Here is a 12,301-nt window from a genome sequence, read left to right on the forward strand (position 1 = left end):
AATGCGCAATGCCTCTCACCTTTCATACCACTGTATCGGATTCTCGTTGTCTTTTGACATGTTTGAGTGTTTAGGCTATACAGGCAATCAATCACGTCGTGAAACAGAACGCATCAGAAGTACCACAGATTCTACGCTCTACGTCATCAATTTTGTGGTCACGTGCGTCTTGAATATGGTCACGTGAGTCTTGAATATGGTCACGTGAGTCTTGAATATATTTTGTTCAAGGTTGAATATATTTTGTTCAAGGTTGGACATATTTTATTCAAGGTTGAACATATTTTATTCAAGGTTGAACATATTTTATTTAAGGTTGAAAACATTTGATTCAAGGTTGAACATATTTTAGTCTTGAACATATATTTCCTTCTTGAACTTATATTTAACTTCTTGAATGGTAATTCTAAAGTCTTGAATAAATTCCGCTTTGGCTTGCCATAGTAGGCCCCGTTGAATTCGCTAAACTCATTATTGATTATTTAGTTCCAGAACTGCTCAACGCGAATTTATAGACGGCGCTTTAGTATCGCCCATCGCATGCGGTCTGCTCATCATGACAGCCAGGCGAGTGATTGCAAATCTATATCATAATACTATAAGGCGGCTCGATAAAGTGCCATTTGGGGGTAGTGTTTCGTCTCGAAATTTTGCACGTTTGCAGGTGATATGTTATCCTGATGCAACGTTATGTTTATTTTCGGAAATTTACTTCAGCGGAGCAGTAATGAGGGATTTTTAATCGGACACTGTCAATTCTCTTCACCACTCACAGAAGCCATGCCATTGCTGTTTAGTTATGCAGGGGATTAATCAATTAACTGCACTCCCTGTGGGGTGACTAACACTACCTGTTGAACAGCTGGCTGTAGGGGGATGATTGGAACAGCCTGTTCCTGTTGACCTGCTGAACCAAGGTTAATGTTATTTTCAATCCACGATTGCAGGTCACCTGATCTTCGAGATTTCGCGGGGAAAGAAATTGTAAACAAACGCATGTGTGCAGTTCTATTGCATTAGATTTTCATTGCAATTCAATCTATTCAAGGTAAAGCCCATTTGAGCCCGCCTGCGCCACGGGCACAATGCTAGTCTATATCATAATACTATAAGGCGGCTCGCTAAAGTGCCATTTGGGGGTAGTGTTTCGTCTCGAAATTTTGCACGTTTGCAGGTGATATGTTATCCTGATGCAACGTCATGTTTATTTTCGGAAATTTACTTCAGCGGAGCAGTAATGAGGGATTTTTAATCGGACACGGTCAATTCTCCTTATCACTCACGGAAGCCAAGCCATTGCTGTTCAGTTATGCAGGGGATTAATGAATCACCTGCACTCCCTGTGGGGTGACTAACACTACATGTTGAACGGCTGGCTGTAGGGGATGATTGGAACAGCCTGTACACGTGTTGACCTGCTGAACCAAGGTTAATGTTATTTTCAATCCACGATTGTAGGTCACCTGATCTTCGAGATTTCGCGGGAAAGAAATTGTAAACAAACGCATGTGTGCAGTTCAAATGTAAACAAAAATGTATTTTGATACTTTTGGTTGCTGGACTTGGGTTTTCCCGCAGTAAGGAGCTGGGGTCAAATTGATGGTCTATCGTATATTGGTACTGTATTAGCCAGAGCTAGCCCTTGATTATGAAGGGATTTTCAAATTAAGGTTACAATGGTATGTTTATGTGCTCACCACAGCTTTCAAAACTTGATGTATCTGAAGAGGCACTCTGAACTTGGCATGGCCTTATCGAGGAGCTGCTCACGGTGCTGAACTTCTAGCTTGCCTGTCGACTAAGTGCCTTGCCCGAGATCATGCTACATGTAGGAGGAGCACGCATTTTAAAGTTTTAGTAGTGATAGTGCAATTGGTCCGAGCCATTTGGAGGCCGACATGTGAAGGCCTATCTGGGTTCTCCTTCATCTCCGTATAAAAAGGGGCATATTGCTGACTAAGGAACGAGGTATATTCACATTGCCTCATCATCTCATTCGGACCAATTGATTTACTTTTATATGCACGCATACAGCACGCCACAGGGTCCGAGTCTGTGGACAAATGGTTGGTTTAATTTGTCTCTTCGATATTGCTCCTTTGATATTGCATTATATTTTCATTGCAATTCAATCTATTCAAGGTATAGCCCATTTGAACCTGCCTGCGCCACGGGTACAATGCTATCAGTCTATAGTACCAACAACATATCACGCCATCATATGATACAATCGACGAAATATCAATCAGTGACTATTGTTTTTGATGGATGATTGATTATTTCTTTTATTGTGAACTCGGGAAAGGTAGAAATATACCCGGGAATAAAAAAATTGGTAACTTCGTGAGGCAGATTGTGGCACTCACCTTCGGGAATGTTCGGTCATCTTCGAGTTTTCTCGGTAAATCTTCACTTTGGCGCTCTGGGCATGAGCCGACATCGATGTTTCGCGGTAGAAAATTGGTAGTATTAATGCTAACCACCCCCAAACTCTTCGATACTCATCAGAATTGTAGTAATACGCTATGTTTACGATGTTGTATGTCTTTCATGCTTTACTGAGCCATATTTTTCCAAATAATGATTTTTTTGGAAAATAATGAAATATTTTGGCGGGGGTTAAAACGGCATGCGGGCGGTGGACGGTAAACCGGATTATTCATTCCTATGGCCTAAATGTTGCGATTTTTTGATGGAGGAAATGATTGACAGCTAGGCGCCATGTTTCATTCATGCCTCGTTCTGATCACCCGATACGCGGGAAATGAAAACGAGGTCATACGAACTGGCTTGGCGGTTCCAGTTCGCTTTAACTCCGGAGTGATCAATATCACCCGGAGGAAATGATATACAGTGACGCGTACGGGTACGTCTGGTCTAAACATACTAGCCGTCGATAACTTTGACTCTAATCGTTTGGTAAAATCGTGATCATGGATACCTATGAATATTTTCACAATAATGACTGAATTACTTTATTTCGAGTTGAATCATAAAAATGCTCGTTGTTTTTTTTATTAGTCAGAAAGTGAGATGCAGAAAGTTAGATTTTATGGGGGCCTACTAATTTCTTGCTTAGTTTTGTCCACGCCGACAACATTTGTGTACACATGATACACTACACAAATACAATGTTGCATCCGTTTATGATTCGTATACATTTTGTATGCAATTTCAACAGCTGTTGACGAAAATGAACAATTTCTAAAGATTGGGAACTGAAATCCTCACGAAATGTTGCCTTTGCACGCTGGGGAGACCCCAACGAGGGGGTGGAAGTTAACGGAGACGATCCGAGGGTGGATTAGGTATAAAAATCCGACTTATCCGACACTATCGATACGATTACGGGGCAACTCGGCCTATTACCAACTCGGCCCACCAACTCGGCCTGGGTTATAAATCATCGGTTTATTGGCATATGTTTTCCTTATATTGTTTTTTTTTTGTTGCTATATATATATAATTTTCTTCAAATTTCCAACAGGAATGAATACATAGTAGGCCTATATAAACCAAAACTTATGCCAATAAACCAATGATTTATAACCCAGGCCGAGTTGGTAGGCCGAGTTGGTAATAGGCCGAGTTGGTAATAGGCCGAGTTGGTCATACACCATCGATACCATCAACCATGGCCATGCACGACCAACCATGAAGTTCTATTTATTCAACATCATCATCATGATTCTAAGGTTTTTCAGAAGTCGGTTTTTTAGGGTAGTATGTTAATTGGTTCTCAGCGGTTGCCCTATGTATTAGCGTGCGGGCGGCCACCAAAAACCAGTATTAACTAAATTAACTCTCGGGCAGTCACGGGATCGACAAAAAAATTCTTACCTTACGGTATCATCGTCGACCTTATCATCGTCGACCACAGGTCGACAATAGGTGTGTTCCATTAGAAGTCTTTGAATTCCCTTCGTTTCACCTGTAATTCAGCATTTTCGCATCAGCCATTCGAAAGGTGGCGCTCAGAGTCAGATGAATTGTCTGCTACCAAATGCATGCTCCCTCAGCAAATTTTGGCGCAAATCGCTTGTGAACACGCTCGCGACTCGTGAAAGACTGACAAAGACACTACCTTCGAATTCATTTTTTTTCTGCATAAATACAGGTTTCTTTGGCCAATTTGGACATGTTGTGTTTGTTTAAGGCCACAAGGTATAGAAATATAAAAGAAAGAAAGAAAAAATGATTAAATTTGTCTTTTTCTTTTTTTCCCAAGAAATCGGTAAAAAAGTGTGTTTTTGACACATTTTGGTGGATTTTACCCAAAAGCGAACCCGAGTATACACACCCAACTAGAATCACCTGAAAGAACGGAAAATATCCAAGAAACCTTTTCTTTACAGCAACATGATATGAACAGTTGTTTCTTCATGACAAGCCTTCAAAAACTAGGTATTGGAAACAGCAAATTTCCCAAAATTGAACCCCTAAGGGTAGAATTTTAAAAAAGATTTACTCCCTAAGAGTTAACGTAGTGTGCTCCTCCTGTGCAGTGCTCCTTTAAAGGGGGAATATAGGCATTGACATACTAGTAGGACGTCACACACCGCAGCCCGCCTAGCTAAAGTAGGTTTCGGTTCCCCCCCACTCCCAGGCCTTTCAATTACATCATTTTCACACCGCTATACGGTGTAGGAAATTTGGCATGTCCCCAAATTAGTCCCTGAAAAAATGTCCCCAAAATAGAAAAAAGATTTTTTTTTTTTTTTTTTTTTTCAAGGGGTAATTTGACCCCCTGAAGCGTTTTTTGACACCTTATATGACCAAATCTCATCCTAAATGGCCTAATTTGATACTTCTCACCCTAAAATTATGAGGTTTCAGGTGCATGTGACAATGTCAGTCAATAAGGACGTCGATGTTCAGGCAAATTGGCACGACGAAATATCCCCAAATTAAGCTAAAAAGAAAAAACAAACATGTCCCAGAAATAGGCTAAAAAAATACAGGGTGTAGAGGTCTCCATGTAATTGAAAGGCCTGCACTCCGATAGTCAAGGGGGCCGCAGGCGCATTCCCGATTTTTCAGGAAAAGGGGGTTAATTTTCACTCTTAATTGGGAAAAAATCCCCGAAAAATCAATAAATAGGAGTGTTATTACCACTATTTTCCCTTCAAAAACTGGAAAATGTATATTTTCTCATGTTTTCCTTCCCTGTGTATCCTTCCCCCGAAAAGATTTTTGAAACGCCAGTTTTATCAAACGCGCAGGCATGCGGTCAAGATTCTTCCCGCTCTGGCCGCACTACCCAGTTCCCACTCTTTCCACGCTGTTTCTGACGCAAGAAGAGAGAAGAAGGGTCGACAGGATGTTGGTGATCGCGTCAATTCCCTCTCCATGTCGTTGAGCTACATTCAACTCCTACTCCCGCCGGGTCTCAATAAGTCGAGAACAACATGGTTCCCGTTTTTTTCGGAGACATGTATGGGCTGACCCTTTCTTTAGGGGTAAGAATCCAAGATTCCCTTCAATTAGGGGGTTAAGATCCAGTCCTTCCTTGAAATAGGGGGTCACAATTTCCTCAGAAAAAACCCAAATAGGGGGTACTAAAAATATGCTGTTTCCTTCCATTAGGGGGTGATTTTAAAACTTCGGAACAAGCCTATCTACCCCGTAAATAAGAGGAGGGGAAGTTGGCTTTTTAAAACTCCAGACGTCGCCCCTTCAAGCAAACCCATTTCAAATCTCTGTGAACCTTGTATGCAGGGCCTGTTCCGCATCATTGCTAATGCTGCTATACACAGAATAGAATGTCATTGTCCGAGGTTATATCACTAGCGTACATGTATTGAGAGCTTTTGCATAGCGATACATAGCAGGCCTGTATTCGCCAGGACTCTGGTCATAGTATTGTCGGTTTTAGGAGAGTATGCATCGTGTTGAGGGGTGGAATACTGGAAAAGGTTAGCAAAGATGGTATTTTATAAAAATTTGTGGCACGTTTGCACGTATTTTATATAAATACGGTAATTTAATGCTAAGGCCATTTCGGCCAGGAGAAAGTGGTGCAGTAGTGGCTCTCTTGGGACCTCTCCAAAAACTTATTCCCACGATTGCCAGTGTTAGCGGAGCAAGGTTACTAGGGCTAGATGGCTAAAACTTGCTGTGATGGTAGCTTTGGGCAATATGCCCTGATTTATTTCTTTTGCGATATGACCTATTTTCTGGCCTCCAGGCGGCCATCTTGGAAAAAGATTTTTGCAGATAGTTGGCAAATTTCGTTTCTATTTGAGCTAGAAGATTCTAAACTTGCGAGGACATGTTTCTAGGGACCCTCTATTCTACTCTAAAAAATTGTCCCACTCGGACTTCTTGAAAATTAAACAAAGTCCTATTCCTCCGAAACAAATGATTGAATTGCAACCAAATTTCATGCGATTATGTATCTATGTACTCTTATCAATATCCCTAGTTTTCAGTCTAATCCCATGACAAATATGGCTGCTAGGCCGCCATCTTGAAAATCCAATGAAGTCCTACTCCTAGTCCTAAACTGCTGAACAGATGTCCACCAATTTCCATGTGACATGTACACTCTTCAATAACCCTGAAATTAACCAAGATGCTATACTTAGATGGTTATGGTAATTTTCTTTTGTGCCATTGAGCTGACAAGAAGAATATTATTCAATGGAATCAAAACTGGTGAAACTAGCCAGAAACTGTTCTCCCCATATCCACTGCAAATGACATGCATTACATTACCCGAGGTGAGCACATGGTCCCTTGACCATTTCATTTATATCAAAGATATATTTGGGGTCAGTAATAAATATTGAATAAATGAAACAGTCTTTCAGGTTCACAAATCTTCCTAATTATGAGAAACAAAGGAATTTTTTGGTGCAAAGAATAAGCAAACCTGCTCTTTTTCCTAGAGCTGCCAAAAACCTTATTGCTAGGGCAAGCTGGCATTTTAACCCTTTGCAGCCGTAATAAAATTCAGGAAATTCACCAATTTTTGACACTTTTTTTGAAAAATTATTTTAAAATATTTACAAAAAACACAGAGATGTATTTTTTTTTATAAAACTACCATATGGGTTGTACTTTATTTTCCACATAGACTACAGTTTACCAAGAGGGGCTAGGTGGGGGACTGTCAACATCCATATCACTACCATCTCCCCCAAATCTGACCCCCCCCCCCCCGATCAGCTCCCTGAGGCTGGGTAGGCCTAATGCATGTGTTTATTGTGTTTTGATTACTAGCACTAGCAGTATCATCGTCTGAATCCTCACTGCTGAATTAATCGCCATTTTCATTGTCTAAATCTTATGTATCACTGTCACTTTGGCATAAAACATCACTCAAAGACATGTGAGCCCTTCCTGAGGCCTTCCCTGCGTTTGTTCACTCACAAAAAATCAAAAGTAACAAACAATCTGACCATGCATGCATCAATTGGAAAGCGCGCATTTTCAGCTTTCTAATGGGACTAGTGGCGTTGCCGTGTAACAAACAATTTAGTCAATGGGAAAGTTAAAGAGCATGTCACATATGTGGCGATCCGGCTCCAAAGGGTTTAAGAAAAAAATCACCTGTAGTTTATGAGTATTGTGATTTTATTTGCAGCATTTTCAAACTTTTCCAATGGGCTTAATCATGAGGTTTTGAAAGGTACCAGTTTTGAACCCACCTAAATGTGCAGACATGGTCATAGGCCTACAAATTTGTATGCTGAGCATATGACAAATCTATGGCCTTTCCAGGAATTTTATAAGATAATTCTAAAGAATGGTGACTCAACTGCCAGCATAGCCAGAAACAGCGATGTAAGAGCTTGATAAAATGACACTATACTATATATGTAGCATGTTTCTTAACCAGCATGAATTCCTAACCACCAAATATCTATACGGTGAGCACAATGGCCCCTGGCCTTTTCATCTTACTAAAAATATGACATGACTTTATTGAATTATCAATTCAAATTTGAAATTGAAGTTAATTTTGAATCGTCATCCTGGGCTTTCGCACACCTGGTTCCACCTCTAGTGACGTCATTTTTGACCTCATTCAAAATCCGGGCTATGCCCTCACAGGCTTGTCGGGCCTACGTGAGGAGCTTGAGCACAACCTCGTTCCTATAAGTTAGAGAACATGAAGAGACGCACTTGGTCTTATTAATCAACTCTCATGTCATGTTTCAGTTCATTGACCCATATCAGGTACAGTTTAGTAATGTACAAGGAACATTGTCGTGGATCGGGGACAGTAATGTAACATTCCTACTCTACTCTAAGGTTCTTGAGGAACTTGGTGTCAGAAAGCATCAAACCATTCATTTGGGTTGCAATGTGGCTAATTATGATCATGCTTCATAATCATAATGGTTTTTACCTTTCATTTACAGACTCATATTTTCCGACCAGACCTCAAGGAATCTGTTTATGTTTCTGCTTCTCAACTTATCCTTCGCCTTTGTCGAGTTAACTTACGGCATTTGGACTAACAGGTAGGTCAGTATGGAATATTTTTGTTAACTGGAAAAAGCATCTTCAACCTCAGCATCAGAAATCACTACTATAATGGACGTAGAGCTGAAATAGTTTGTCACACATCTCCTCCATCAGTTCAGATCGGATGACCTCGAAACCTTTTCCTGAAAGTCGTGGTTGATATGGAGATGGTCCTCGCCGGGTTAAATGGGTAAACTTTGCAGCGATCTCGGAGAAATAGCATTTTTTGTTCTTTTTATATATGAGCATACTCATTAACATAAGGGGCCATTTCAGCAGGTCTGATTTGCATATTGGGCCATCTATTAAATCAGAAGTGTGGGATTATACAAAAATAAGCCGGGAAAGTATTGGGGCCACTATATGTTTAAAGCATTCATCCATCTCCACAATTTTCCCCCTTTATTTTGGTCGTACTCCAGTGTTCTCCACCGTATCTGGTTTAATAGGGGCCGCTGTACCAAAAAATATACTTCAAAATCATGCTAGAGCGGCCGCGAGAAGGAGCGCCTCGGCAGAAAAATTTTGAATTTAAACATGCTTAGATGCGATTTCCCAGCACCTGTTATGCAGAATTCGACTCCTCTTTGCCTACAAAACATTCAACACTTACGGCAAATCTCCGATATCAGCCGCGTAATCACGACGAACATGTACGTTGGCAATGTTTTCTAACCATTAATTCCATAATTTTTTCCATGTACCGACCTTCAGAAAGGTATATATAATCAGTCACCATATTCACCATTAGTTTCATTGAAATCTACATTGCGCAACCGACTAACTCCGCACCGCCCGCAACGTTAACAATATTTGGCGGGAAGCCCACTGCGCCGCCGGCCGTTGACGAATGCTACCATGTGTTTTGGCCATGCACATTAAAACTGCCGGCAGCAGGGTATAATGGCCTACTTCGGGAAAGGTCATGATTCTAGGACGCTTCACAATGCAGGAACTTCCGGTGCTGCAGACCCTCGCTGAGCCTGATTGGGTCATTCCCATGTCAACGGCAGGTCATAATATCAAATACTAGATAGCGCAAAGCCAAGTCAGGAGCCAGCGGTCACCTTCATAATTTATGTGAAAAGCATAAGTGATTAGTGACGTTCCTCAACTATTGGCCAATAGCAACTACGCATTCCGCCACACCTGCCAAGTTTCTGCAAGCAGCAGTTTAGTTGCAAAATTTGCCATCGGGATTTTAAAGATGGCGCTGCTGAATGCAGGGGATTTAATCTTAATTTTTTCCGTGTCTTTCAGACTGCGAACGTGGTTTCAGTTGCCTAAAACGGATTAAGACCGCAATCAGACAGGCCCTGTAGCGTTTTTGTTTATTTATTTCCCTACCATAATGGAGTAAACAGTGAAGCATGCGGGGCTGTTCCGTTTATTGCTGCGACCGACGTAGGCTGGTGCGGCCTGACATTTACGATCTTCGGAATGATGGAACACGTCATGAGTTACAAAATCTCGCGATCAGGAATGTCCGGATGTTGAAATAATGTTTTAGGACGACTAGTTCATTAGATGAAGAACGGGAATTTTGAAAGGGGCGGTCGGGAAATTAAGAGGGGCGGGTTAGTTTTGATAAAGGGGCAGGCCGCCCTAATTTTTAATGGTGTGGAGAACACTGGTACTCTTTCACCTTACGTTGTTAATCGCTCTTAATTTTTCGAAGTACCGTATGGGAATTCATCACGTGATACGGGTCACATTATAACATAACCGCCTCACCCGACCCAAGCACTGGGTGCAAAATAGCGCACAGCTCCTTATAATAATACCCGGGGCAAATATAAAATATAATATAAAATCCTGATTAACATTTCTGTACTGTCATAAAAACCGGCTAACCACTGCAGATTAACAAGTAAGTGAGTGTTCTGGAACGAGTGGAGTCCGTGCGGAGGGTGTCGAAAAAACCCTAGGTGAACTACTTCCTCCGTCTGGTGCTGCCACCCACTATGCTCGCGGCATTTGTTGTACTAAGTTCGTAACTTCACGTCATTGCCTCTTCACCATTCGCGAAATAGTTCGTCAAAATGGAGTGGAGTTTAGATTTTTCCGGTCACAACACCTCAGACCAATCAACCCATATCATCCAGATTGTCCCAATCATCAAAATCAAGACAACATCACAACCCCCAGACATATCATTTCATTTCACCCAAATTGCCCAAACCCCACAGTAAGCCAACACCCAAAAACAACCCGCGCCATGGGTATTATGCTAGTGATTCCTAACCCAGCATATACTGTTGCTACATTATCACTTAGCATGGGAATGAATTTAAGGGGAGCATATATTATTACCTATCCGCGATTTACCGTCGATGATTTACGATTCTATTATTTACACATTGTTTTTCACCTCTGTTGGATGACTTATTCTCTGTAGTTATGATCCAATCACCACCTTAAAAATAAATGTCAAAGAGTTGTCATCTCTTCTTCTTCTAAACATTGTTTTAAAAATACTTTTGCCCACCACTTACTCTAAAAACTTTAAGTTCAAAGTTGTTATGTTTTTGCAAATATTCAAATTTTTTAAAGAGCTCACCTGTTGGGAGCTTATTCGATAACATGGCGTCTGTCATCGTTGGCTGTCAGTGGAGCACGTTTCGTAACTGCTGGGGCTAGATTCCTGAAACATCGCATGATGGTAGCTTTAGGCAAAATGCCCTGACATATTGTTTACGTTTTCCCCACTTGACCTACTTTCTCGTCTCCCGCGACCATCTTGAAGATACCTTTTTGGGTCACCACAGGGGAGTCTATACAATACCGCAGTGTCTATATTCCATATTCCTTATTTAGGATTCTCCCATAATTGCCCTATCCCCAAATGTCTAATCTTTTAAAACTTTATCCAGCAAAAATATGACACTAAGCCCCAATAGAAACTTTCAAAATAATCCGAAAAACAATATTCAAATAAAAAGAATTCACAATCGAGCAATATCATGCCTTTTTAGCTCAGCTGACAAAGTCAGCATAGCTGGTAATATTACTAAGGGAATGGTGTCTGTCCTTCTTCCGTGTCACTTTTGGGCATTTTGTAACCGCAAGGCCTAGGCACTTCGTTGATGCGGCTAAATTAGGCGTAACCCAAGATGAACTCAGAAACCAAAAATCAGCGCGATCCGACCTACAGCGAATGAGGTCATCGGGAAGTTTAAACTTCATATCTTTATACCTCGGTCCACAGAGGAAAGATTGTTTTCACATCTGGCTGAATATTTTTTGATAATTTTTCATTTTTACTTGTAATGGAATTAGTTTAGTTTTCACCGCGGGTTGGCGCTACAGGCACATTTAACTGAATTTTTGACGATTCAAAAGCCCAGGCTATGATTTGAGTTGCGCAGTTGTATTCTGCGCATGGAATTGGCCAAGGAACCAGGCTATATTTTAGCATACCCACTGTGACCAGTCTAAAGATGGAAGATTGATTTTGCAACACGGTAACCAATTTTCTGCTAAAAAGAAGTCAAGTAGGCATGCCAAATGGCCCTCATTGGACAACGTAGGGAATCACTAGAAATGGCGTCATCGCTGGTCTAAATAAAAAATAGATGGGTTCCTGATCGACTCACTAGGGATACGCAGTAGAGCACAATGTCATGAAAAACGACCCTTTGTAAATTCCAATCACCTGCAGGACAGGTCAATTTCTCTCAATAAAATTAATTTTGTTGACTCCTGTAATCTCTACCTTATTTAAAAAAAAGGCAGTGGTGTTAGTCCCAAACTGGTCATTTCTATTTATTTTGACCTCTGTTAAATCAGGATACCTCTCAATTACAGACAGCATTTTGTATCCTTG

The 12,301-nt window shown here is 41.0% G+C and overlaps 1 protein-coding gene across 1 annotated transcript in view; it reads left to right on the forward strand.

Moving 5' to 3' along the window:
• The first annotated feature begins 3,139 nt into the window (after positions 1-3,139).
• LOC135486556 (zinc transporter 7-like) overlaps positions 3,140-12,301 on the forward strand; it is a 144,465-nt gene continuing 135,303 nt past the window's right edge. Inside the window, exons 1-2 of the mRNA XM_064769425.1 lie at positions 3,140-3,308; positions 8,370-8,471. Of these exons, the coding sequence (XP_064625495.1) occupies positions 3,235-3,308; positions 8,370-8,471 (176 nt within the window). The 5' untranslated portion in view covers positions 3,140-3,234. The remainder of the gene's footprint in view (positions 3,309-8,369; positions 8,472-12,301) is intronic.

The sequence above is a fragment of the Lineus longissimus genome, chromosome 4 (genome assembly GCF_910592395.1).
Source record: "Lineus longissimus chromosome 4, tnLinLong1.2, whole genome shotgun sequence".
In the NCBI taxonomy this organism is placed as follows: Eukaryota; Metazoa; Nemertea; class Pilidiophora; order Heteronemertea; family Lineidae; genus Lineus; species Lineus longissimus.